The 27,707-nt window shown below is 41.4% G+C and overlaps 2 protein-coding genes across 6 annotated transcripts; one reads left to right on the forward strand and one right to left on the reverse strand.

Moving 5' to 3' along the window:
* The first annotated feature begins 144 nt into the window (after positions 1-144).
* Positions 145-17,253, forward strand: LOC100693392 (homer protein homolog 3). 5 transcript variants are annotated; one of them, XM_025900119.1, is made up of 11 exons: positions 145-734; positions 877-925; positions 4,213-4,369; positions 6,904-7,035; positions 7,134-7,238; positions 7,997-8,005; positions 8,416-8,549; positions 11,113-11,269; positions 15,291-15,398; positions 15,485-15,565; positions 15,675-17,253. In XM_025900119.1, exons 2-11 carry the CDS (start codon positions 903-905, stop codon positions 15,858-15,860), a joined length of 1,092 nt encoding a protein of 363 aa, XP_025755904.1. In that variant the 5' UTR covers positions 145-734; positions 877-902; the 3' UTR covers positions 15,861-17,253. The 5 variants fall into 5 exon arrangements, with proteins under 5 accessions (XP_025755904.1, XP_005476152.1, XP_005476154.1 ...); XM_005476095.3 differs by having other exon boundaries at positions 145-692; positions 862-925; XM_005476097.3 differs by having other exon boundaries at positions 145-692; positions 8,437-8,549.
* A 2,583-nt stretch (positions 17,254-19,836) lies between these two features.
* Positions 19,837-27,613, reverse strand: LOC100693121 (ceramide synthase 2). The gene is made up of 11 exons (XM_003437756.3): positions 27,412-27,613; positions 26,568-26,739; positions 25,701-25,818; positions 23,956-24,074; positions 23,667-23,724; positions 23,443-23,493; positions 22,273-22,365; positions 21,744-21,872; positions 21,042-21,151; positions 20,796-20,949; positions 19,837-20,532 (listed from the first exon to the last, which is right to left on the reverse strand). The coding sequence occupies exons 2-11, from the start codon at positions 26,732-26,734 to the stop codon at positions 20,314-20,316; spliced, it is 1,218 nt and encodes a 405-aa protein (XP_003437804.1). The 5' UTR covers positions 26,735-26,739; positions 27,412-27,613; the 3' UTR covers positions 19,837-20,313.
* Between the last annotated feature and the right edge of the window lie 94 nt (positions 27,614-27,707).

Consider the following 27,707-nt stretch of genomic DNA (forward strand, 5'->3'; position numbering starts at 1 on the left):
GAAGTTCTCTTTAATCTGCTTAAGAGGGCAAAACAACAGGAGGATTCTCATATTGCAAAATCTCATTACATCAATGGGTCCTAAATGGGCTGTTGTACGACTCTTCACTTTTTTTCTTTTTTTAGGTCAAGGCAGACCTTAAAGCTCCGGTTTGCAGTGCACACATGCAGGTAGGTGGGTTGACATAGTTACCATACCTGACTGTCACACACAGCTGGAGCGGGTGTTTGGAGGCTGCAGAGCCAGCAGGTGGTACTATACTGCCGGCTGTTGAATGCGAACAGCCGGCCGGATGAAGAGCCAAAAACTGAAGGGGAGAACAGAGAGGTCTGGCCGTACAGGCTAAGCAGTGAAAGAGGAGGAAACGGAGAGGTCCCGTGTTCTGTGGCAGGACGAAGATGGACTCGGAGCAGCCCGCGGTCACTTCAGTCATCGCAGTCCGCAGCAGCTCTGCTCTCCCCGGCTTCTGACTCTGCGGGCTGCTCGGAGCTGCTCGGGGCAGGACGGTGCCACTTGGCGGGCTGCAGCAGGCGGAGTGCAGCGCCTTGCGGTGAAACCTCCCCCCCTGGAGAATAAAGCATCTGGTAGCTGTGACTGAAAGGAAGAGGAGACCAAGTGGGACAGCAGCAGCAGTTTCAGGACGCAAAATATTGTTAGATAACAGACTCGACGAGGTTTTACACCGAAATGGGGTAAGCGCTTCTCTACCCATGACGGATTTAACTGGACTTTAAGTAAGAATTAAGAGCGGGGAAAAATGTTAAAGTACGGAGACAAACTTTCATGATTATTCCGGGGTTTTTTTCTGGTATAATTTTTATTAAAGTAATTAACGTTAACAGTTGTCTAACCAATCCTCAGCCTTTTCTTTAACAGAAAAGAAGTCTCGGTGATCTTCTAAGATGTTTCCTCACCACAGAGAAAGGTATGGCCATTTACCAGCTTGTCCTTTTCTATTTCTTCATTTTTTTTCACCCAGGCATTTAGATTTCTTGTACTTGCATGTGACCTTGGGATGGCAGACACTTTACATAAATGTGACACAAATACTTTGAGATCTTGTTATCAGATCAGGGGGACTTAAGCTTTGACTTAAAGCAATCATTTGTAGTGAGTTTAAAACTGTAGTAGTAAGGCTGCAGATGAACATTTATCACTGCTCTGCTGATGTCGGCTGTGGAGCACATCTGGAGCAGCGCTCTGGTTTCATTTCAGACTTAATGAATCTGTTAAATTAAGACATATTGTTATGTAGTCCCATGTGGCCCCAGCTTAGTTTATTTAAAACCATTTTCAGCTGATTGGGAGGAGAAGCATAGATTCTGGGGCCATCCTAGGGGAGCAGGTGTTACCATGAGAAAATCCTACTTTCACTCACATTAATGTAGATATTTCCTATTGCTGCCCCTGCTCCCTTTTTTATTAATCAGACTGTGTAGTGTTTAACATTTCTCTTAGAAGATTTAGATCAAAGGGTGTTAAAAGAAACCAGGTGAAACAGATTTTAGATATTGTAGTTAGTGACAGAGGTCAGAGCTACGCCTCAGGATGAACACACTAATTCCTGTCTAATCACTCCCAGGCTTTGTTATCATGCTTAGAGACCTCCATTAAGTAGGCCACCCCCCTCTACTGAGGATGAAGGTCAAGTAATTGAATTGTTCTGCTGTTCAGTTAACAGAATATACAGAGGGGGAAATAATTATTCGATCCCCTGTTGAATCACTTCATTCAACAAGAAAAATAAACATCACATAAAAGTTAAAATTGATTTGCAGATCAGTGAGTAAAACTCTTGACTGCTGCTATGCAGCTCGATGCTTCAGCTCCCTCCAACCGTTTTCTATAAGCTTGAGGTCTGGAGCCTGGCTACACCACTTTATGACCTCTTCTTTAACCACTCCTTTGGTGGTTTGGCAGTATCCACAGTTCATCTTCACTCTTCTGGCTGAGGGAACTAGGTTCTCATGTAAGATTTCATCTGTTTAGTCTGTTTCCACCTCTGTGCTTGTCTGTAGAGGATGGTGTTCTTTTGGTGAAACTCAGCATTTCTCTTCCAAAGAGCTCGATATCGGTTTTCTCTCAAACCTTCCCTAAATCGAGATTGTCACTGGCAAACTGAAGACAGAGGTGTACATGTGCTTTTTTGAGAAGGGGAACTTGCAGGTGCTGCAACATTTCAATGTATTTCAGCATCCTGTGTTACCAATGGTGTTCTTGGTGACTGCAGTTCCAACTGCCTTCAGAACATTAACACTCTCTTCCCGTGAAGCTTTGGGCTGATCCACCACCTTCCTCAACAATCATCCTCACCCCATTTGTCAAAATCATGCATGCAGCTCCAGACATAAAAACCTTATGTCTCCATTAAAATGCAACTACCATCAAAACTACACAGTTCATTTCTTTCAGCATACACATACATATACTAGTTTGACCACCTTTGCGTTTCAAATGTTTTCTGAGAGAGGAAACTAAACATGTTGACACAAACACTTTTGCAGCCTCTCAGCCTGTGTTTGTCCTTTTGGTTGATTCCCGGTTCGTTCTGTTTGCAAAGCGGTCCGTGTTGTTCGGTCGGATGCCAGATATTATGTGGCAGAGCTCGTCACCTCAGGCAAGGTGAAAGTGTGGCAGTGATGGGACGATATTAGAGTTAATAGCAGGTCCACCTTCACTCTTACCCATTTTATGTTCTGTGTAAGACTAACACTTTATGACTGTTTGACGTCAATGACCTTATTGACTGACTCATGGGCTTCATGGAAAATAAACAATAACATAAATATGACAGATTATTTAATAGTCCATTGACTTTCTGATAACTGGTTAGTAGCTTTATTCCCCTTGGGCTTAAATAATGACCTGTGTTTACCCTTTTCTGCAGAGGTCACAGCAGGCTGACCTTTTTGCTGTTTCCTGTCTTAATGAGGAAGCATAAAAGCCTCTGGCAGCAGAGGGTTAATGTGACTGAAAAGCAGAATTACAGCATGGCCTATTATCAGACTGGAACATGGTTGAAAGGGTTAGGCTTCTGCTGCTGTAGCCCATCTGCTTCAAGGTTAGATGTGTTATGCATTCAGAGATGCTCTTCTGCATAACTTGGTTGTAATAAGTGATTATTTGAATTAATGTTGCCTTCCAATCAGGGTCAGAATTGAAGCAGGCTGGCCATTCTCCTCTGACCTTGGCATCAACAAGCTTAGTGGATATTTTCAGACCATTCTCTGTAAACCCTAGAAATGATTGTGTGGGAAAATCCCAGTAGATCAACAGTTTCCGAAATACTCAGACCAGCCTGTCTGGCACCAACAGCCCCATTTTAAAAGCACCTTTCTTTTCCATTCTGATGGTCAGTGTGAACTATAGCAGGTTATCTCAACCATGTCTACATGAAATGCATCCAGAGAAACCATTGTTGGTTTTTGTATTTGCAATGAGGTCAGGTGTGACTGACTACCATGAGTAGCCAAAATAATGCAGTTCTATTGGAAATAGCTATAGGTATTAACACACATGCATTAAAGAATAAATGTCCTTTTTTGAACTATTTCATAATTTTTACCACATAGCAGCTATTCTAATTTGCATTTCTATACCAGTGACTGACAGCAGCGTCTTCTTGTGATACTCACTTTCACCCCTGCTGAGGAGAAAGGAGGGGTTAGCAGTGCTGCTGTTCACACCACAGGGCAGTGGCTAAACCACCTCCCGGCACCACTGACTGTGTTGCTTTGATATATTTACCTCGTATCCAGGATACATCGGAGCAAAACCTGCCAGGCGCAGATCAGAGCGTGGAGGGTGACGACTCGGGAGAGGGTTCAGAGAGTTCTAGTCAACATGCTCTGCCAGCTAACCCTGTTTGACTGGTGGATGACGCAGGAAAAATAGTGGGAGATAGCCAAAGGATGATTCCACATCTGTCCCTGGATGACACGGGAGACAGAGATGTCCTGTTATGAAAAAAAAAGAAAAAAAAAAAAGACGGATTTGTGTTTTTCACGCAAACAAGAAAGGATTTTTAAGCAAAACTGTTTTATTTGGGGGGGTTTAATGGAACATATTTTAATGGTTTGATGCTCATTTTATACATTTAGACTTTACATTCAGTTTCTTCAGTGCCAGTGCACATTACTGCAGGTCTGCAGAGACTTTGACATTCCCTTCTCACAGCATCTAATCATCATCCCTCTGTGACTCCTCCTTCAGGGAGCAGCCGATCTTCAGCGCCCGGGCCCATGTTTTCCAAATCGACCCCACCACCAAGAGGAACTGGATACCAGCCAGCAAGCATGCTGTCACAGTGTCCTTCTTCTACGATGCTACCCGCAACGTGTATCGCATCATTAGTGTGGGCGGGACAAAGGTGAGTGCGTGGGAAATTGGTGAAGACTAAATTTTAGATTCAGCAAAGAAGACAGATTAAAGATGGACAGGGGGAGAAACGATAATAAACAAATACAGATCTGCTGTCTAGAAGTAATAAATAAAAGATGATGGCTTTGGAATCAAAAGGGGCTTTTGAGGCTTTGAAATAATGCCACAGGTCTAAAAAAGCAAGACAAACAGCAGCTTCAGATTGAATTTTTACTCATCAACCACACTCCCACCAGAAGTCCTGTGAGGTGAAGAATTATATAACAAACTAAACCAAATCGAAGCTCAACACATCAGCAGCCAGAGCATCTTTGGTCCGGGCTTGTGGATTTAGATTAGGCGGGTGGGGAGGGGACCCATCTGATCTCATCTTAGCACCTCTAGTGTGACCCACATTTCTGCCTCCCAGAAGGCAGCGCGGGGCAGCAGTTGGCCGTTCAGTAGCCCAATCCTGCCAGGGCTGGTGTCTGCCTCCACAGTAATCTTCTCTGCCGCTGCTCCTGCTGCTAGAATCCAGCATGTTATGTCAAGCACGTCGGCACACAAACGCAGAGTTCATGTAATCATTGGTTGGAGGGGAAAGGGGTGGGAGGATGGGGTGGGGGATGCTTCTTCTTAAGCTGCCTGCAGTTCTAGTATTTTCAGTTCCATTACTCTAACACTGGAGATGACGTAAAATAAAAAAGGTTTATAAATAGGTCTGTTTTAGGTCATGTGTTAGGAAGGACAGAGCCAGCTTTGGCAGCTTCCCACAGAATGATGTGATAAACCTGGTAGATATGTTTTGATTGTGCAGCTGCTGCCCTTTTGGCAGAAGTGTGAGCAATTGCCGAAACAGGTCTCAAGGGAGAACGTGTGAAAATGGCATCCTGGTAACCTCCTATTAATGTTCATGCCAAACCAACCACTGATTTTAACAAACCCTGTTCAGTAATACAAATACAGTGGCTCAATACTCCAGTTTATGGCCTTGCTACTATATAATCTATAGCTGTGGTGAGGCTCTGATGAGGCCTATTTTCGATTTAAATGCTCCAGCAACAGTCTCTAATGTTGGTGCGCAAAGATTTACTATGAAATGTGAACCAAATGTAACAGCAACATATCCAGATGCTTGTGGAAGCATTAAAACTCTCAACCTCACTGATGGGAATAAACAAAGTGAGTAGGGACCGTGAGTGTCAGTGCTAAATTCCTAGACCGCCCCTTTCATACTGTGGCTGATGAAACACTTAACTTTGGAACACAGAGTTAAATGCCAAGCTGGACGCCACATCCCTGACATAGCTAAAATGCAAACCCTGTTACAACAACTGCACACATCCTTTAAAACATTCTGTTTATACACCAGTAAACAGTCTTCATATGGGGAGTTACATGTGCATTGAACATTCAGAAGAAGGTGTGATGGGGACGTAAAGAGAGTGTGTATGGTTTGGTGGGGCACACTCGACCTTCATTTTGATCCTGGTATGCTTCAGTTACTAATATCGATCTCGCTCTGCTGTGACTCCATCGGTGTGACTAAATTTGACCACAAACAAACACGTTAACACCTGCTGGGCGTCACTCCCAACCATGTCCCGCTTTATACATTCAGACATTACATTCAGTTCCTTCAGTGCCAGTACACCTTACTGTAAGCCTGCAGAGGGATTTTCCCTTTGACATGCTGCATTTTCTGTTTTACTTTAAATGGAAATGTAGTTTACAAAGGTAATATCATGCTGTATTTATTAGGATGGGAAAAATAGTGGAATTCAGTAGGAAAATGCATATTGAGGTGTTGTCCAGTTATTAAATAATAGATGGACTGGTACTTACTCTCTCCAAGTTTTCTCAAGGCTGTGAGGATATAAATTTTCTGCTGCGTGTATACATCTGGTAACAGTTTCCCCATCATCACATCCGGGTCCATCTCTGCCTGTCTGATTCTCAGTCGTTCCAGGCTGCTTCAAAGCAGAGAGTTGTATCAACTCCCAGGTTTGGAGGCATCAGCCAAGCCTCAGCCACTGAGTTCATCCACAGTTATCTCATCTCCTGACATAAGTCATTTAATTCATCCAATTGCTCCAAAGTTTCCTGCTTTGTCTCTTCATGTTGTTCATCATCCGGTTCTTCTCAGCATTCCTCCCGGTCCATAAGTTGATGCATTAGTTTATCGAGTTGTTCCTCCATATTCTGCCTCAATTTGTGGAGAGGTCATCTACGGTTAAAACTGCATTTTGATAAATTTTTAGTAAAGTAAGAGTAAAATGTTACCATTCACTGGTCAAATTTGTCATAAGTTATCATAAGAAATAAAAATAATAACTTGCAGTGCCTCAGTTAGAGCATGAAGTATGCTGAGAAGATGGTATATTGCCATAGTGTAAGAATGAAGACAGAGGCGCAGGCTGATGGAAAAATACTGATTCTGCTGAATTATTTAGTTTCGTCTGGATTCACGCGTCTGCTCCCAGAGACATCCGCTCTCTTCACCTGCACCTAAGGGGACGACCTCTGTTATCTCTTTATCTGCAGGCAATTATCAACTGCACTGTTACGCCCAGCATGACATTTACTAAGACGTCTCAGAAGTTTGGTCAGTGGGCTGACAGCCGCGCCAACACGGTCTACGGTCTGGGTTTTGCCACAGAGCAGCAACTGCATCAGGTAGGCCAAAGTACAGTACTTTTAAAAATGTGCCATCCATTTCTTGTAGAGGGTTTGTGCTGCATTGTCTAGGTCACGACTTGCCCTCTCCTGTAAAGTTTGCAGAGAAGTTTAAGGAGGTGAAAGATGCAGCTCGTCTGGCGCGAGAAAAGTCACAAGACAAAGAACTGGCCAACACTGCGCTCACCATTGCTGCTCCTCAGGTGAGCACCGTGCTTTCAGAAAGCATGAGCATGAAAGAAGAGCAAAGGTTTGTGAGTGTCACCGAGAAGCTGTAAATGCGAAACCTCTGTCATTCATGCAGTGACACATTTTTGGCATTTCAAGACTGAAATTAGATGATTAGATGAATGCACCTGTATTACTTGCTGCAGCTCAGCTATTAGACAGGGCCGCTGTGACTAAATCAAAGGAGGGACGGGGAGAGAGGGGAACGAAAAGCAAAAGAAATGCGAGCTGGGTCAGTTGTCTCAGAGGGAAGTGAAAGTGAGGAAAACTAGGACGATGGTAAAATTATCCCATGCTGCTCAGCAGTACACCACATTCACAATTTCTCCCCACAGCTACCCAGAAGCCTCTGTCTTGAAACACTTCTAATGATGAAAACGTAGTCAGCTCAGGGCCCTTTTTCATCAATAAAGAATAATCAGCCTTCAGTTACATCTGCCTGATCTTGAGGAACATGCCTATTTCCTTTTTAATTCTACGGCTGAGCAGGTTCCAAGTGACGTCCCTCATTCCCGATCGATTTAACGAACACATTGGAAGAGCCAAAGCTCCAGAAAATTGCCAACTGCTTCAATTCATTGTACTTGCTAAGTGGCACTGCACTGCATAACCGATCAGTCCGCAAAGCACGCTTTCTGACTGTGATGTGTTGAAAAGGTCGTTTCGTGTTGTGTGCTTCGTGGTGATATGTTCTTCTTTTCCGTTTTTTCCACCTCACGGATTTCCTCTGCAGTTCTCACAGGTGAGTCATTATTTAGAGGAAATGTAAAACACAAGAAATACGTGTGCAGGAAGCATCTTTATTTTTTCTTCTTGCCTCTGAATTTTATACATTTTATACCTTCTCTGATGGGCAGACAGCTCTAAGCTTCTCATTTATCAGACCAAAGCGGACGCTAAAACTATCGTGTTACAGCAGTCAGCCCATCGAGAACAAGACCGCAAAGAGAGTCATTTATTATTGTTATCACGAGCTGTATGGCTTTGCTTGATTTTATATGCAGACTTTGACCTGAATGGGATTTTAACATCTAAAAGCAGGCGGTCTCTCTTCACTTTGAATAAATCCATTTAATGCAGAGTCTGTTTTTTTATTTCTTAATAATTCTGCATTAGTTATTATGAGAGTCCATTTACTGATGTGTTTCTCAGGACCTCTCGGATGAACTCCAGTCTCCACCGGTGATGTGCGTGAATGGACCGGAGGACAAGCTGTTTCGCAGCCAGAGCGCAGACATCACCCTGTCTTCTGAGAAGGAGCGCATTAAAAAGATGCTCTCTGAGGGGTAACTGCACGCACACGCACACACACACGCGCACACATAGAAATGAAACCAAGGAAGCCTTGAAGTTTCATTACTGAGAGCTGAAACAGCCTGATTTCAAACACACCTCATGACCTTCTTCAGTGAAAAAGTTTTTCTAGGTAAATCTCGCAACTCGACAGCCATGCTGGTAATGCCAGGTCTTTGCAGCTCCACTATACCTGCGTTTGCATCAGTGCAACATGGCTAGTTTGATGTTTTTGCATTTAGCCATTATGAAGAGGAAGACTGGTTTTTTTAGAATATGAACAGACTGTATTTACAGATGCATACAGTCATGTGAGAATTGAATTTTTGGAAGTGCAGTAACTTAATTTGTCATCTCTCACATCATCGCGGTGGAATTCAGGCCCACTTTTCCTGATACCGCTGCTTCAGCTCATTAAGGCCTACAGGCCTGTTATGGTCTCACCTCAGCATTTTAATCAGGTTGAAGGTGGACTTTGACTGGGCCTCATGATTCTTTTCTTTTGCGTCCATACTGTTGTATATTTGCTGCTGTGCTTAGGATCAAGTTTTAGCTGTCAGCCTCACGTTTGACTCTAGAGTACTTTAATATAGAGAGCAATTCATGGTCGACTCATTAGCTGTAAGGTGTCCAGGCCTTGTAGGTGCAAAACAAGCCCAAATCATCACCCCTAACAGTTGGTATGAGGTGTTTGTGCTGACATGCTGTGTTTGGTTTCCTCCAAATATGGTGCTGTGTATTAGGCCTAACTTCTCCGCTTTGGCCTCGTCTATCTAAAACACCTTGTCCCAGTCTGCTGTCATGAACATCAGCATTTACCATCTAACCTCTAATGAGTCTGAGATGTAACTCTTGGTGTTTTTGAACAGTTTTGCACATTGTGATCTTGGGTTTCATTTTCTTGAGCATCCACACCTTAACACACACCTGAATGGTTCAAGGACATCCAGCATCTACTTGAGCGTTTGGACTTATAGGGGTCAGAGATTGAGCCACTGACATTCTGATTGGTCGATGACCCGCTCTACGTGGCGAACCCCAACGGAAAAATACAGTATAACAATCTAGTAGTTGCTGTAACCACGCACTGTGTTCTACAAACGGTCTTTGTAACATCATGAGGGTTTTTCAAATTTCAAGTGGACTGTGCTTCTGGCTGCACTTAACCAGGCAATCCATTACCTTTTGGTTCCTGAGTGTTATCATGGTTTTCATTTTTTCTGTGTTAATTAACGTCGCTGACGTCATTCAGTTTGTTAAGCTACTAAGGAAATGAACAGGCCATTATCAAAGTGTTGACTCATACATAACACTGAATGAGGCTTGGAAGCATCCCTCCATTCAGCCCTTTGAGCCACCCACAATGCTTTTATACCCTATAGTCCAATTACCACGAAGAAAGCTGCTCCTGAACGGTTACCATGGCAAAGTGTGGCCAGTTTACAACATCAAGCTTTGGAGATGTAGGACAGAGCAAAGGAAAAGGATCAAAGATGAAGAGAGCATATCAAATTCAATCATCTCATATGTCTTCTGTGCAGGTGGCGTAAAAGTGGACTCATGGAGTGGGAACAGGCTTGTCTTACTCGCTTACAAGTCATGCATTCATCAAATGTGCAGGAAATTCACTTTAAAGTCACAGAAATAAAGAAGTTTCAAGGTCACATCATTTTAAACTGGAACGAACGTCAGTGGGGACTGAAGAACTGTGATGGAAAGATGTGAAAAAATACACAAATCTTTATCTGTCATCATCATCTGTCATCTTCCGTTTGTCTTTTTCCTGATGGAAACAAACGTCAGCCTCAGTTGTTTTTTGAAGAACCTTTTCAACGTCACTTTCAGTCTCTTGATGCAGTCGGTCAGTTTCATCTCTGCTCTCCGGGTCGTGTTTCTTTGCTTTGTCACCAGACCTGTGAAATAAGTTTCAGTCTGCCCTTTAGGTGTGCGGCTGCAGGCTACAGCCTCCTTAACACTTGTGTTGTGGCTCTGTGATTGTGTTAACCAGGCCATCAGTGTTTCATCATGTTCCAGACTCTCGGCAGCAGTACAGCTTGTTTGTTACTCCACAACCAGCTATTGTGTTTAGCCTCATGTTGCAGTGCTTGACACAAGACTCGGTTTTAATATTGAAGTCATCAACATGTGGCAGTTTTGTTTATTACTAACACTGCATAAGCTTTTTTTACCCATAAAGGTTCCATATTTGTAAGTCCCCGAATCATAATCAGCTAAATTTAGCACCGCATTGTTTGTCATACAATAGATTAGTTTTCTCAATTTTATAAAGCGGGATACAGACTCAGATTTGACTCCACGTAATGAAATCTAAAATCTAAAAAGCGTTGTTGCTTTTGTTTTAATAAGTGACAGATTTTCTTCTTTGTAAGGAATTTTAACATTTTTTTTAAACTCTGATTGAAGGTTAAGGTCCAGCTCCCTGAAACAGCAACTGATGAAACGGGTCTGGAGCCTATCCCAGCTGCCATAGGGCGAGAGGCAGGGTGCGTAGTGTTGGATTTGACGTAGATGTGTATTGGTATTTGTGTTTTTCAGGTCTATTTGTGAGATGAACCTGGAAGCTGAGCTCTTCACTTTACAGGACAGCAACTCTAAGCTGGTGGCAGCTTTGCATGAAGCGAATGCTAACGTGGAGCAGTGGAAGAAACAGCTGACAGCATATCAGGAGGAGACCGAAAGACTCAGAGACCAGGTGAGCCTCAAGGAGTTTGAGGATGCTCTGATGAAGTGTGTTCACCCTGAAGTCACACCTATTAAATTATAGAAACATATGAAATACAGGATTTTTTTTTTTTCTTGTTAAAAGCGCTTCAATCCTCCGTCCCCGTGTTTGCTAATAGTAATTATTGGATTGCTGGTTTTGTGTCTTTATCTTTATGACTGCAACAAATCAAACTCCTTGCATCTGAACTGGAAAAACCCCCACTAAGAGTATACGTCACTACTACTTCATCAGTGATAAATAACCATGAGATCAATTACTAAGCTTTATGCCAATAATATCCAAAATTGTCTGGCACATGCTGGCCACAGATACATTTAAAAAAGCTGGGGAAAAAGTGTTGTTTTGCTGAGCTCATGCAGCAGGAGATCTGGATTAACTCTGGGACTCCTCCTGCGTGTCACGCCCCCATCTCTCCCCATGTACCTGTCTAAAACTTTCAGAATCTAATGAAGGCATAATGACCTAAAATAAACTTAAAATAAGCTCAACAGAGTACATGTTTTAATTTTGAGTACACCTACACACTGCAGTCTAAATTCTTCTTCCTCATTCCCAGGACTTTTTAACCTCCCACATTTTTATTGTGTATAGTAGCTTTTGTCTTCATAGCTTCTTTGTATCCCTGCACTCCAACTTTTATGTGAGACTATAACATCCCACATGTGAGTTTTACTTTGGATGCTTAAAGCAGAAAGTCACCTTGTAAACGAAGTCATTTTAAAGCAGATGGTTTGAAACTGCGTTGTAAAAAGAGTCATTTTTGTATGATGGAAGCTTTACTTTAAAGTGAGTATAGCAATGCAAACATCACCTTTCCTATAAATCCTGTTAATGCTTCCTAAAGAGTGCTGGAGTCGGACGCTCAAATTGGCTGAATTATCTTATTGTTTTATTTTATAATAATTTGTTTTCAATAGCAAAAAAGCAGATTAAAATATCTCTGTACTCTGGGTTTTCACTTTTCTCCAGTGGTCCAAAGACAAACTCAGAATTTCTCACTGCCTCACATCACCTCTTGTCTAACTGGCTGAGAAGACTACATCCACCAACTATAAGCACAATAAGGAGTTTAAAAACGGAGGGATTAGTTAATCATGATAACGTACCATCTGTGACCGCCTCAAAGTTGAGACATACGGTTAACAAAAAGTTAAAATTCTGAGTCTAAAAGCTGAGAAGTAGCTGTTTTCTCCTCTGGCCTCTGAAGCTCTTACACAGCTCTGCAGTAACCTGTGGAGTAGAAACTAATGGTTAAGGTCACACCTAATTATCATTTCTGGAGGTGTAACGCTATGTAACATGAACACAAGTAAGATTGCACAAGCAACAGAGAGATATTGCTGCAAGACTCGTCCGGGGTTGTGGGCCTGAGCGTCCTGCTGCTTTTGATTGGGTCGTCCTTTGCAGACACTTCATTTCCTTGTTTTGAAACTGGTTGTTCGGAAAAAGGAAGCTTTGCTGGTAACACACTCCATCAATCTCTGACTTGTGCTGCAGGCTTTTTCCCTCAGAAGCTTTAATCAAGGCGTTCTCTGCGCTGGTTGAAGCGGTTCACTAAGTACACGCCAAATTTCACGTTTCGCCACGAGGGAGTTCGGTCTAAACACCGAGAGCCTCACGAGGGTTTTACACTTGAATTACTTTTCAGGCTCCGGTGGATGCAGATGCTTCTGCCCTCCCTGTCCTCGCTCATCAATAAAAGGTATTTCCATGTTTGCTGGGAGCTGATTCCTCTGGGAACGACCTCGCCTCAGGCTGACATTTACAAACCTCTCTGATTCGATGCTTTAACACCTCAATCCCTTTCCATTATAGCCCAGCCTTACAGTATCGATCACTACTGTTTAATTCGTAAGCGCTCCCCTGGTATTTCAGCAAGAAACAGCTTTCACTATTTTGGTCCACATCGACTGATTAAATCATACAAGTGAGAACCCCGTCTCCTTTGGACCGAGCTAGTTCCTACTGTCTGAGGAAGGGGACCAGGTGGCTGAAAATGGTTCATGTCTCCGGGGTGGTGTGTGTGTGTGTGAGAGAGAGGGAGAGGGGGGTTTGTAGGACAGCAATATCCTACTTTCAATGCCCCAGTTAGGAAAAAATGAAAAATCACCAGAGGGAGTTGGCATCCACTTGTTTCTCTCTTTTTTTTCCCCTCCTTTCTTCTCCTCAGTCTAAAGCATACGCGGTTTAAAATAATCCAACGGGGCATTCGGGTGTTTTTAGAGGTGTCCTTCTGTTTTTCTTTCTAATTCATGGAGCTCAGATGAAATGCAATTCATTCGTAAAAGTGGCGATGTGCTGCTCTTCTCCGACTTTGTTATAATAGTAGAAATAGCCGCTTATTGTTGCAGATGAAGGCTGTGAAAGCAAACTGAGTTGACTGCTCTCTATGATAAGTTTCATTCTGTCTGCTGACGAGCTCTTTAGCTTTGATAAGAGTTATACACATTAAAAGATTCTTAATCTATGAGTTTTCCTGTTATTCACCTTTGCGTTTTATGTTGTTGTTAAAATCTTTAGGCACTTTATGTCTGGTGCAGTGAATGGGGCCTTTCAGTGTAGAGGGTTCTCCCTGGCTTCCTCCCACAGTGCAAACACATGCATGTTACTGTAGGTTAACTGGTGATTTTGACTGGCCATAGGCGTGAAAGTAAGCATGAATGGCTGTCTCTGTGTGTTATCTCTGTGATGGGCTGGTGACCTGTCCAGAGTGCATCCCATCTCTTGCCCTGGCACAGCTGGGATTGGCTTCAGCAGCCCTGCTTATCCCTAAATTGGATAAGCCGATAAGAAAATAGATGGATGTCCAAACTGAGTGCATCATCAAAACGTTCTGACGAATGCTAGAATAAAAGTCCTTTTAATGTTTTTAGCTGTGCTTCAGCTATTTTGGTTGTGTGTTTTACCTTAATCCAGACTGTAAAATTCAGTGGGATGGGTAACCATGTTTACATTTATTCCTGGTGAATTCCAATGTTTATGCAGATACTATATTAGAGCCACGCTTTGGTTTATATTTATAGCTTGACGTAGCAATAGTCATCAATGATTTGGATCAAATTTGGCAAAGCTATTCCCTTAGGATGGAGTGTCATAACTTTAGTGATCGCAGTGACATCATCAGGTCAGAAATCAGTTTATTTAGCTGATTATTAAGTACGTCACAGACTAATCAGCACATGATGAACACGGTAAACATTACACTTATATAATATCAAGTGCTAACACTGCACGTTAGCATGCTATTCTAAAGTTTGATCTCAGAGATAGCAGTGTGTCCACAGATTCTTGCTTAGCTGTATTAAATAATGTTATATCAGCTGTGATCAAGCCATAACCTCCACCTTAGACTGTGTGTATGTGTATTTCAGCTCTTAGACTGAATGGCATGGTGCAAAAATGTGTAACTTTAGTGCTCAGGGCTTCCTTTTCAGTGCATAGAAAGCAGTGCTGCTGTTTGTGTTTGCCCACCAAAGCTATTTCTGGATTGTACACATGGTGAAGTGCCAGCCTGCGTGCGAATTCGTCTTTGTGGCATTTTGTCCTCTTCCACAGCACTCTTACGAAACCAAGGCAGATGGAGAAAGAGGCGGATTGTGTTGGAGAAAAGCTGCACAGGATAGAGTGTTAAACTAGGCTGGATGGGCCGGCTGGAGCCTTTCTGTGTGGAGTTTTCGTGCTCTCTCTGTGCCTGCAAAGATGTCGAAAAACATCCATGTAAGGTTAATTTTAAGCTGGTCAGAGGTGTGTTTGTGAGCATGAATGGCTGACCAAGGTGCTCCCTACATCTCAACCAATCTGAGAAACCCAACCAAACATGAGGTCACTCTGATCTGCATTTCACATTGTCTTTGTTCTCATTATAGTTCAATTGTTTTAAGTAGACCAGGGACAAATTTGAATGAGACCAGTAATAGTTTAGACCAAATGAAAGCTTTTTAAAACGTTGTCCTGCATACACATCATTTCAATTCGTGTGTTTTGTAAGGTGGCTGACCTTGAAGCCCACGGTGGCCAAGGCCCCAGTGATCTGTTGAAGGATGAGCTGACCCAGTCCCTGGAGGAGCTGGAGGCCCTACTGAAGGCCAAAGATGAGGTTGGATATCTGCTAAATTACAAGGAATGACATGGCACATCACCAAAAACTGACTTTTTGATGAGTACCTTTCATTCATTCTCTAGGAAATTCACATTTTGCAAAGCAAAAAAGCAGAGTACCACGAAATGGAGCATCAGCGTGACGAGGCCATCCACAGATTACGGGTAGGAGTGACGTTTTTACAGTAACTCAGCATTTTTTCATTGCTTATTCGGTTCTGGTAAACCTTCTAATATTTCCCTGTGCCTTTTCTGTGTTTACCGTTCACTTCAGGAGATGGAGATGCGAAACTCAGAGCTGGAACGTCGCATCCAGAACACGGAGCAGAACCTGAGTAACTCTCTGGAGGACCGGGATCGATTGGATAGTGAGATCCAGAGGGCCATAGAAATTCTGGACATCAAGATCTTTGACCTTAACGACCTCCGCCAGAGCCTTGTTAAACTTATTGACAAATAGTAAGGGTGGGTGAAACATGGCAGAGTGCAACCTGTGAGAGAAATGGAAGAGAGGACAGGGGTCCCGGCAGGAAGCAGCAAACAAAATAAGAAGGAGCTGGTCCCGGTCCTCTTCAAGCACAAAACTCACCTCGGCTGCAGGAAGGTCTGTGTCACAGCAGTGACGGCAACATCGCGCAGGCGCTGACTCTGAGCAGCAGCATATATACGGTAGAGCTTGTCCCAACTTAACGTAACGCTTCATGTTGCTTTCGAGGGTAACACTCAGTGCAATAAACCAACTTATAAGGTAAGTGCTTAACAATGCTAGTCATTTAGGATTTAGAACTGGTGCTTCTGGTCTTTCATAAGGATCACCTTTGTACCCAAAATCACAATGCAGTGTCAATATGAACGATAAGAGGCCTTGTTTTTCATCTTTACAACAAAATGAGTCCATGCTTAGACACAAAGGAACTGAAAAGTGAATGCACAAGACAAAAAAAAAGAGTTTAGCTTATTTAAGAGCCCGCATACACCATATTTATTACTGGGTTAACAGTTCACACAGGTATTGTAGTTACCCATACGTAATCTAGCAGCTATATTGTGTAATGTGAAGGACCAGTGTTAGTTTTTCAACAGGAATATTCAAGGATAGTGAAGGCGTGTGCTTGTAGTTGTCGATAATATGGCTAATCTAGGACATGTAACTTGAATAGCAACAGCATCTAAACATTGACACCAAAGATCAAATGTTAAGAGCAGAGGGGGGAAAAAGTTTTCCGTGGCTCATCTTTTATCACATTTAATTTCTTGCATTAGGAAACTTTTGATTCCTCAGTAAGCTACTTAAGTACATGGTAGTAAATAGGAAATATTAAGCAATTAAAGTTAGCATAACAATGGTTTTCCAAATGATATAAATCAATAAGCTACACTTAAGAAGTAACCATAGGAAATTAAAATGCATCACTTAGTCTTACAGGTAAATATAAGTGACTTTTGAGCTTGTCCAGTCTGAATGATATGCTGTGCATCATCTACTAATAAAGCACTAACTTAGTAACTTATTTACAATAGCTCCGCATCTTAATGAACACGTTTCTCTCATCGGTGTGATGCATCTGAAGAAATGTAAGATGTTTTCTGCCTTCTGTTACTTTTGAGCACATTACCTTTAGCTGTGGACCGTATGCCATAGGCCTTGAGATTGTGGCCGTGCTGTATGAATAATTAAATATGTACAAAAAAGAAAAACTGAATGTCTACTTCAGAGTCTTTTCATCACACAGACTGTATCGTATGACATTTTTTAAGCCTTACTGTACGGAGGATGAATGTGAACAGTGATGTCGGCTCTCTGAGCCGCGTCATGGTGGTTTGAAAATAAAAGCAAACATTATGATCACTTTATGCAGCATTTAGTCTTTTTCTTTCTCGGGTTTGTTTGTTTTTCTTTGGTGAATATTGGATAGAAAATACTTGGACACTGAAAAATATGCTTGTATGAAAGGTTGAAAGAGATGTTTTGGAAGTGCTCTGAGTACTTAAGGAGAGTATAAGAACCAGCCGATGAGACTAACTGACCCAAAACCCAAACTCTAATCTAATACCGTTACCTGCGTTCAATAATGCTTTGTTATTTAAGTGACTCAGGTTCTTAGACAGCCTTCATCAGACTGTACCATGCATCAAACACATTAAAGCGCGCAGATGTTGAAGTACGAGTATAACTTCTGAGCACCCAAAAAGCTTTCGGTGTACTCTGACACACCCAGCAGTATAAATGACTAATTACTAAACATTACATTAACACAAAGCTGCAGGTAGGCATGCTGAAAAGCTGTAAGTTAATGTAGCCACTGCTCTATCCCTGAGCTAATGCAGTCGCACAATCAGATTGTTTTTTGACAGCACTGGTTACAGAATCCAGCCGTTTACTTCAGCTTCTTCTTGGGTCTGACGTTGTCGGTGTGTCCACACTTTGGAGTTGATGGCACGAGGATGCGGACGAGCATAGCACCTACGACAGATGGAGAAATGTTTAGGTTAATGAGATGAGCAATGACATCACTCAGCAGTAGATCGCTGCTTTCCTGAGGGCTGTGATATGTATCTGCTAACACACAACTTGGAGCCATCAAAGCTCTTTAAGCTCTCCCAGTCGACCTAAAATGTGCCAGATTTTGACCTAAAATCAGATTTTTTTTCTGCCAATTTTTCTTTGAAAGAACAAAATGATTTAATCAGCCACTCAGTAATAATTTAGCATTGCTAATATTGCATTTTTCCCTAAGATCAAACGTCATGTGTTTAAGGAACAACTAAAGTTTTTACTTCTTCAGACCTTTCCCATGCACCCTGCACAAAGATGAAATTGAGTGGAATCAATTTTTAAGCAATCCGCTCAAAACATTTTCATATTTTTATATCTTTTGCTTTATCCCCTGAACTCTGAGAATGAGTTCAGTCTCACTAATATTTGTGTGTGCTGGATTAGTATACACTGAGGCAGATCATCTTGTCGCAGTTGTACTTCTGAGCCAGCTGCTTCAGTGATGGCTCAATGATGCCCCCTCTCAGACGCAGGAGAAGGTGAGGGGTGAACTGAGAGAGAGAACGAAATGGGCAAATAAAAATTTATAGAATAGATTTACGCTAAATAGAAAAGTAGAAGTCCCGTTCTTAGTAGCATTGAAAATATGGGAATTAAGTCATCTATTTAAACACTATTGACTAATAAAATACAAGTCATCTACTGACCATGAGAAGCAATAAAAGAGAGAAGCTGAACTTTTTCTTGTGAACAAACTGGATGGATGTACTCACCTGAGTGAATCTTTCCATCCACCCATCAGGAGCTACGGACATTTTATTCCAAAACAAAGTGACCATGGAAAGACTTTCGCCACAGACCATAATACTTTTCGTCTCTTCTTCTGCTGGAACATTTGTAACTACGGGTGCTTGAAAAATCCTTCACAAGAAAGAGGTCTCACATAAAAGTGATATTATGGTCAATGAACCTTTTTGCAATTCAAGTCTGTGGAACTAATTAGTGTGGTTGTGGAACTCCGCCAGCAGATGGCGATGCACAACAGCGGTGAGACTGTTTACTCTACAGTACTGTGCAGAACTCTCTAGCCACCCTTATTTGTTTAAAGTGATCCTGGGAAAAAAACAAACAGTTCTCCGAGATTTCAAAGTTTGTTTGTTTATTTACAAATATTTTATTACTCATTAAATCATTAAAAAGGCACCTAACCTAATGATGAATCAGTGACTGTATAAGATTTGATTTTGTTTTTTGTTTTTTTGGGATGAACTAGTGTCGTGTCTACACAACTTGCCAACAAAGTAGTTTTTAATTGTATTTTTAGCCTCTTAAACACATCATTTGTTCCAATTTCTTTTATTGAATCTAAGAAAAATACATCTGGCCCTTTAGCTGATCCATCTGCTGTTCACATTAGATGGGGTCAAATCATTAATATGTATGATGAGCGTTATAGAGGGAGTTACTACAGGGTCTACAGGGAAACACAACTTCTGGCTGCTTTTCAGCCAGTGTTTTGGATCTTGTCAAGATGGAAAAGTCAGAATGACCTAATTTTTCAGAATGACAATGATCCCCAAAACACCATCAATGCATAAAAATGATGAATGATGGATCGCCCTCCCCAGCGCGTGGACCTCAACATTATTCAAGCAGTGTGGGATCATCTCGACAGAGAACAGTACAAAAAGCAGCGAACATCCAAAGAAGAGCTTTGAATGTCCTTCAAGAAGTTTCGAGCTGTAAACTTTTTCCTTACATTAATTTTTTCCACTTATGCGTGAACACATTTGACTAAATCGCTGCACCTCGTTCCCATTTTCCTCGCAAATGATAAAGAAATGAGGGCTGGCTCGAGACTTTTGCACAGCACTTTAATTCTACAGAATCACATATTGAAATATTTTTTTAAATCTTAAACAAAAAAAAGAAACAGAGGTAGAAAGACTAAATGATCATTTTATTTTCAGCATTTAAATGTAACAGTAATTTACAATATTTAAAGAGCACTTCTATCTATGCGTGAACATACATCAACCTGCTCTTTTGTTAGTAATCTCTGTTGCTTCGTGAGCCTAATAAATAAAAAGCAAACCGTGTGCAGTGAAGGCTACAGTGGACATTAGCAAGCACAAAACATTTCACATGAAGGCTGCCGTCCCTCTTCAAAGAGAGTGAATCATTAAGGATCGTTGTGCAGTGTTACTGAGGCTGAGCCGTGACTGCAGCTCAGGATTGTGCTTCCTGTGTGCTATGACACCTGTGTCATGAGACCAGCATTAAAGAGAATGTTTTCTGCTTTTATTTCTCACAGTTAAAAGTGAAGGACAGTAGAATCACCCGACTCGCAGACAACGCTCTGACTGAGCGTGCCCCGTTCACATTAGCAAAGGAAAACAACAGACGGAGAACATTTTTACTGAGCTTTACGCATTCTGTCCACCACAGACGACCTGTGGTTGGCCAGGTTGTTAAGGACACAGCTGTTGGTCAGCATAGACAGTTTGGAGTTCAGAGAGTCTTTACTTTTCTCCCAGTAACAGTCTCCTCCTTGGTCCTTGTTTTCCTCTCCCCCTTTATCCTCCTCTTCCTCTTCAACCTCACTTTCTTCATCACTACGTTCATCTTTTTCCAGCTGAGGAAGAAAACAGAAGGTTTCACATGACAAAGCGATGAAGAAGGTCCAAAAACATTTATTTTCTCGTGACCACAGGGCTGTGAATGAGGACATTAAGCTGATTGTGGTTCAGTTTTCTGGATGCTCCCTGTCGGCTGTTTTCATTGGACTCTTTGCTTGTTTGCATCAAGTGGTATCACATAAGAAATATAAATGCACAACAATTGAAAACATGTCAGAGAAATCCAGTGATGCACTATAGCTTCACTGCTCGTTCTCACCTTGCCTTTCAGGAACTTATAGACCATGCGCAAGATCAAGCCGGCCCAGAAGATGTGCAGAGCTTGCAGCACCATCAGCAGGATGTTAAAAAAGTAGTAGCCAGCAAAAGGCTCAAACACCTCCATGGACAGTACCAGGGTGGTGTGAATGATTCTGCAAGTAATCGAATAGCTAGAGTCAAGTTGCTGATGAGAGAGTTATCAAGCAATTTAATGACAAAAAAAGGAGATACAATTATCTCTTACTTGCTGGGAAAAATCACCAGCCGAGTCACGAGGAAGACCACAGCGAACACAACAAACAGGGTGTCACACGATTTCCTCCAGCCAGCGCCGTAGTTGAACATCTTTGCAGACTGCAGAAATAATAACCGTGTAATAAAGTCACATAGCAAATCCCAACAATAGTGCTATGTGGATATGAGGATTTAGATCATCGAACAAACTAAATGTTTTCAGAACGGGGAAAAACAACTCAGTCTTTAAGTCAAGCAGAGAGCAGAACACTAAGACTAACACTAAGCCTGCTGTTTTCTCATATTCAGTGCAAAAATAAAAAGCATCAAGCAGCTCAGGTTTAGAAGCACCTTATGTTGTTCACAATTATGTCTTTTGCTCAGGTTAACAAAGGTCAGTCAGCACTGCTAGCTATCATGGCACAATCACAGGATCCTTCTGCTTCCTGCAGGCTATGCAGAGGTCTTAGATAAATATTTTCTAAGAATAGCCTAAAGTGCAGTTTGAACTTCTGATTGTAGTTTGCACAGCCAGTTTTTCTCCTTTCTTTCAATTTTCTACATTAATGTAGGAGGACTGGCCAACGTGCATATTATATTTTTCAATATTCCTAAAAGGTTTTTTCCTGCACATGTGAAAAATGACCATTCACACACTGTAAATGACCTTTATTTAATTTTTAGAGCATAAATAAAAGGATCTGCAGGTTACCTCTAGCAGGATGTCAGAGGAGTCATGGAGCAACATGACCAAGGTGCCGATGCGAATGTAGTTGGCACAGTAGGAGAAACTGAGCAGGAAGATGGTAGCCAAGTGGTGGATGACCTGCTCCTTAAAATCCTGGTAAGGCAAACATACAGTGAGCAAAACAAAAGAACCATCAGATGTCAGCAGAAGACAGTCACTCATTAACCACGTGCTGGTCAGGTTTCTCATTAAAGCAGAAGTGAAGTGAGTGAAACATGAAATATGACCACATTTAGACCAACATCATCCTAACACCTAACTTCTGTAAAGGGCATCTGCTGTGTGAGGCAAGAGGAAATCTGGCAACACATGCAACTCAGTCAGCAGCAACTCTGGCACATCTAAAAGGGCAGTGCACGCAGTGAATCAGCTGCTTTCAATGCAATGCTTGCGTAACAAAACGGGGCGTTCAATGCACAAGCGCTTCTGTTTAAATAAACACTTTGCTACGTGTCGCCGGGCCTGAACGCAGCCTGTTGTGTAACATCCTCACCTTCCTCTTCACATCCACAGAGATCCGAAGAAGCAGAGAGCCATAAAATCCCAACTCCAGCATGTAGTACCAGTAGTGAGTTCCCTCCATGGGCTGAGGAGGACAAATATAAAGATGATTTTTTTAAAAACAAGTGGACTTTTAATACTGGCAGAACAGTAGGGAGCACTGCAGCCTACACAGGAACACCTAGAGGATTTGAAATGTATTTATAAGCTTTTCTGTTTATGAAAGGAAGGGAAACTATAATGAATGATTCAGGCGTGTAACTATCCTTACGCTTGCCTCCAAAGCCTAAGAAACTGAGCAACTCATTTTTTTTAGTCCCACTAGGCAGCATAATGGATCATTCTTTGCCTATAAACTACAATTTGATGGATTGAAACTATTCTCAGCCAAGACGATATTTTTATTTATTTTTTCATATATATATTTATCATCATTGTCATTTACAAAATAGGATTTTTTTAAAGAGTATAAAAAGTGCATCGGATGCCTACAGAGTGTGAAATTTCTTGTATGTGTGAGACGATGTGCGTTTTACTTTCCATTTCTCGAGATTTTTATGCTTACTTTTAGAAAATTGTACATGTATTTATCATAGACTTTTTATACACATAAGTCAATATGTATTATTATTAGTAGTATTAGTAGTACTAGTTCTAGTAGTAAATATGAATAGAAAATAGTCTAATTTTTCTAAATATAGAACCAGGATGGGTTAAATATCAAACTAATACAGTTTCATTGCCAAAGTTAACGATCAAGCGAAATCAGTAACCGGGTAAATGTGTGATTCTTTATAATAAGCCATTAATTATCAGGGCCTCCAATTCTTGGCTTGTTTAGATTTATTTAACCCCATCTTGAGTAACTGAATCTAATCAAAGTTACACATGCTTACACATTAGCGTGTTTTAGCACATTTTCTAACTTCATTTTCATTTCTGACATCCTGGTACTATAAAAGTAAATTGACTTAATCTCTGCAGTATGAATGGCCGTGCATGAATTTACTGTATTGTGCTTGTTTTACAGCTCCTCTGTAAAACAGGTTTAATTGGATTACCTACACAGGTTACACTTTCCACATAAATGATGAGATTTTCATAACGATTGTTTTAATGGATCGCACTCTGTAATGGAATTTTTGTAATGTAATGTTTTCACCTGAAGTGGATACTGCCTCCAACATTCCCTGAGGTCCCAGAACCACGGTTTCTGCACAGACAGGGAAAAATTTAGAATAAACCTGAAGAGGTGGAAACGTATGAAAGGACAGAAATAATGCCAACTTTCAGATTATATTAATTTGTTTTCACTTACTTATAATTTATGGTTTTAGCATTAATAGTAGGAATAAAATGTCAGTGCTGTAAAATGTTTTCACTCACATCAACCAGGCAGGACAATCCAGCCATGAAAGCTGTGAGATAGAAGAAGAACCTCCAACTGAAAGACAGCGACTGAGGTGAGAAACTCTGACCAATCAAAAAACATTTTAAAAATGTAACCAGACAAAGCTTTCGATGGTGTCTCTATTTAGAAAAGAAACTTGTGCAAAATTAGCAGAGTGAGCTTCTTGTGAGCTATTCCAGGATCGGTCATTGTGGAGTGTGGTGGAGGATGAAGGAACTCAGCTGTAACTGGACAAAGACGGAGGTGTGGAGTGGAAACACTTACGCAGCTTCACCAAACTTCTTGGTTTGACACGGCCTGTCTTGGTTCCTGCGACGCCTGAACCACGTCTCTATTTGTCTCTGCGTTTTGCCGCACAAAAGCATCAAGCTGACAATTTCACTCTGAAACAAAAAACAGCAAAGAATGAGGTGAGGTGGAGCAAGCGAAGCTCGAATGCAACGTAAAAACGAGAAGCACCACGAGAGCACAAACCTCCACCAGAGAGCAGGGCAGACTCTGGCCAGTGTTTACTTTCTTATTGTTCTTTTAAAACATACTTTAAGAAGTTTGTAGTGCAGTAAAAGTGCAACATGCAGGCTTCTATTTATTTGTCCTGTTCCCATTTTAATATATTTCACATCATTTTTGAGTATAATTATTTTATTATTTCTTATTAATGTTTACATATGTAGCATTCATTTCATTGTTTAGTGAAATCTGTTTAAATAATCTTGATCACATATTTATTTTGCTTTCCAAAAACAAAATAAACTCAGTCAGAAACTTTGTATATGTATGTAAACAGTATTTAAAAAGTTATAACCTGTTACTATATTGTACATAAAAATAATGTGATATTTAGAATAACCACATATCATTCCTTATATGTCTATATGTCGTCAGTGAAAACAATGGCAGCAAGAAACAGTTTTAAATAGCTCTATATAGCATTATTAACATGCTGACCTTCAGATCAATCTACAGAGGTCAGAGGTCAAATGTGACCTGATATTTCAAATCTTTATCTATATGTTGAAAGAATGTAACACTTGTAAGAATCGTAGTTTCGAAGTTACGAGTCCACGGCACTCGCTCTGCCCGACAGTACCCCACCAGCCTTTTACTGTTGCCGGGTAAAAATGGTGGACATAAATGAAGAAATGAGAGAAAGAATAAACAAATGAGAGCTGTGGAAGTTTTTCTTTCATTAAGCTTAAATCAACCTAGAATGGACCAAAATCTCACAGTGAGCTGAATAAGTGAGCCTATCTTTGTCCCTTATGGTGTTTTTATGTCTTTTTAAACCAATCAATGACCTTCTGTGGTCTTTAAAGAAACAGGAATGCTAGATTTAAAACCAATATTTTTCAGTATTTAGAGCAAAAGCAACTCTCTGTAATCTGCTGGACTCATTTCTATTTTATCGAAAAGATGGAGAACAAAGCGTGTGTATGACTCCACATGTGAGGTGGGTTTCCCACTCGAAGCATGGTTTTCCAGGAACATGCTTGTGTAACTATCCTGCCACTTGTGTTTTCTGCTCTGATCCCAGTGGCAACTAACAGGAGGAAGTAAAAGATATGAATGAATATTCAAGCAGCTTGAAAACCCATAAACCTCAGGGCAAAAAAAGGAAATTATCTGCTATTTATTGAGATTTATACAACAAACTAGCTGGTAGCTGGTTGAGGTAGAGCTAGTTTTGACTGCTTGGGGTTTGAATCAAGTAGTAGCCAGAAGCCCGTGAAAGGTCACAAGATGAACTTGTGGGGTTGTGAGGTGTTTAATGCTGTGGGGGAAAGGGAAAACAAAGTGCCTTTACAGACAAATTTAAATTTCAAATGAAAACACTTGGGCGGAAACATGTCTTTGGGTGACCTAATGAAGACCAAATGAAAGTGATGAGAAGTAAACGATGTTTTAATGAAGGTTTAATAACCGGTTTAATCATTTGAAACACACCTGATTTTCAAATTCAAAGACTAAACTGCGTGTGTGCATGCGTGCAGAGCCCTGCTCAGGCTCACCTGTGATGGCTGTCTGCTCCTCTGGGTGTAAAACGACTCCAGCTTCGGCGATGGGGCAGCAGTCACTTGTAATCTATTCTTCACCCCAAGACACCTGGCCATGGGTGGGGCAACAAACCTGAGGGCAGAGAGAACAAAAGGAAGCTTAGACAGAGGACGGGGGATACTCTGGTAGCCGGTCTGCAGTCACTGTTTAGCTGTAAATACAGCGCTGGGTGACCAAGTGTGACTGCACTTGCGTATGAATGCACTGTATTACCACTCACAACACAACAGTTAAAAATACATTAGGTTAAAGCATTGTTACAAACCTGCAGACAAGGCTGCTTTTATTAGTTAATCATAGCCATGCATGTTTTTTTTCCACTCCAGGAACATTAATATGAGATAATTTGACAATCTTAAGTATGATTAACAAGCAATTTGAGTCTCCTGACCCGTCTTCTGCTTGTTTGCTCACAGCTAATATGTTTAATTACCTTCATTTAGGTTTGAACATCTCTCATTTTCTCCCTCACTTCATTTCTGTTTATCTTCCTCTCTAGTTTCCAGAGTCTTTCTCCCCCCATGCTAACAATACCAGCTCCGCTCTCCAAAAACACAAAAACACCTGCTCACTGTCCCACAGCTCGGATCCTCTTACAAAGTCCTCTCTATTGATACTGTGGATGCTTGGCCATAGCCAGCAAATGCGGTGCCACTATTTTTTTTTCCAGTGGTGATAACGACTGATAACCTCAGATGAAAGGACTTGTAAGTACTGTTTCAGCTTCAGTGGAGTGAAATGTTTGTGTGCTCTGCTGCAGACCCTTCACTATCTCAAACACTCACTCACCCTTATCAGAACAAAGAAGGCTTGTGTGCTACCTTTCAAACATGTAGCGGAGGGCTACAAAGCCGAGGGCGAGGGGCAGAGCGATGAGAAGGTCCTGGGGTCTGGGGCGGTTGGAGTCCCCCAGCTGCTCCATGTCTCTCCAGGTCACGCCAGGAGGAAGCCAGTAGTCCTCCTTCCAAAAATCAGGCAGCAGCTCCATTTTTTCTGACGAAGAAAAAGTGAACATGGTGGACATGACAAAAGAAAAAGACTAGATTAGATTTACTGTCATTGAAAAGTATATAACTCAAACTGTGAAATTAAGTTTGGCATCTAATCTGAAGGGCAAATAGTATACAATATACAACAGACACGCACACACATATACACAAATACACAAATACACAAACCAATTACAATATGTACACTACAGATTAGAGGTCTCCACATAGTTAAGCTTGAGCCAAAACAAACATGAATTCATCCAGGTAAAACAGCAGGTGAGGGGTCACGTGAGAGAGACAGCAGATACAACAAGAAGAGCAGTATGTTGGTACATCCTAAGCATCCTATGATGCTATGATCCTACAACATCTGTCACCTCAACTATAATATTTTATCAACAAATCTATATTAATATTAATAATAATAATAGATATCATTCTTAAATACATAAAAATGCCCCACAATATGAGAATTCTTGTCCTACAAGATCAGAATAAATGATCCTATCAACTATAAAGCACGAGTCAGGAATAATCTAAGTGAATAACGATCTCTTTTAAATAAAGTGCAGAGAAATAGCCCACTGCACTTTAGTGGGTTATTTCCACGGATAAACGCAGTAAGCTGCAGTGAAGACCACCGAAAGAAACGGGATCCAGAGCATAAACCTACCGGCCAGGACCTCCGTGCGAATTGCAAACCGATTTAATGAGGCAGGAATCTGAAAGAAAATCCAGCTCAAACCGAGATTTCAGGCTGAGACCTGCGTGGCTGACGATGCGCGGCGGTGCTGCTGTGTCCTGAAGACGACGGCAGAAAATCCGAGCCGCTCGGTCATCATCGATCTGCAACGGCTGTTAAGTTAGACAGAGTTAAAAAAAAACATGAAGAGGGAAAAGGAAGCTGTGGGACAACCTTCAAAAGTAAAAGCCATCTGAAGAGCATGTTGTACCTTTTAGTGGTTTATT

The sequence above is a fragment of the Oreochromis niloticus genome, linkage group LG18, assembly GCF_001858045.2.
Source record: "Oreochromis niloticus isolate F11D_XX linkage group LG18, O_niloticus_UMD_NMBU, whole genome shotgun sequence".
Classification (NCBI taxonomy): Eukaryota; Metazoa; Chordata; class Actinopteri; order Cichliformes; family Cichlidae; genus Oreochromis; species Oreochromis niloticus.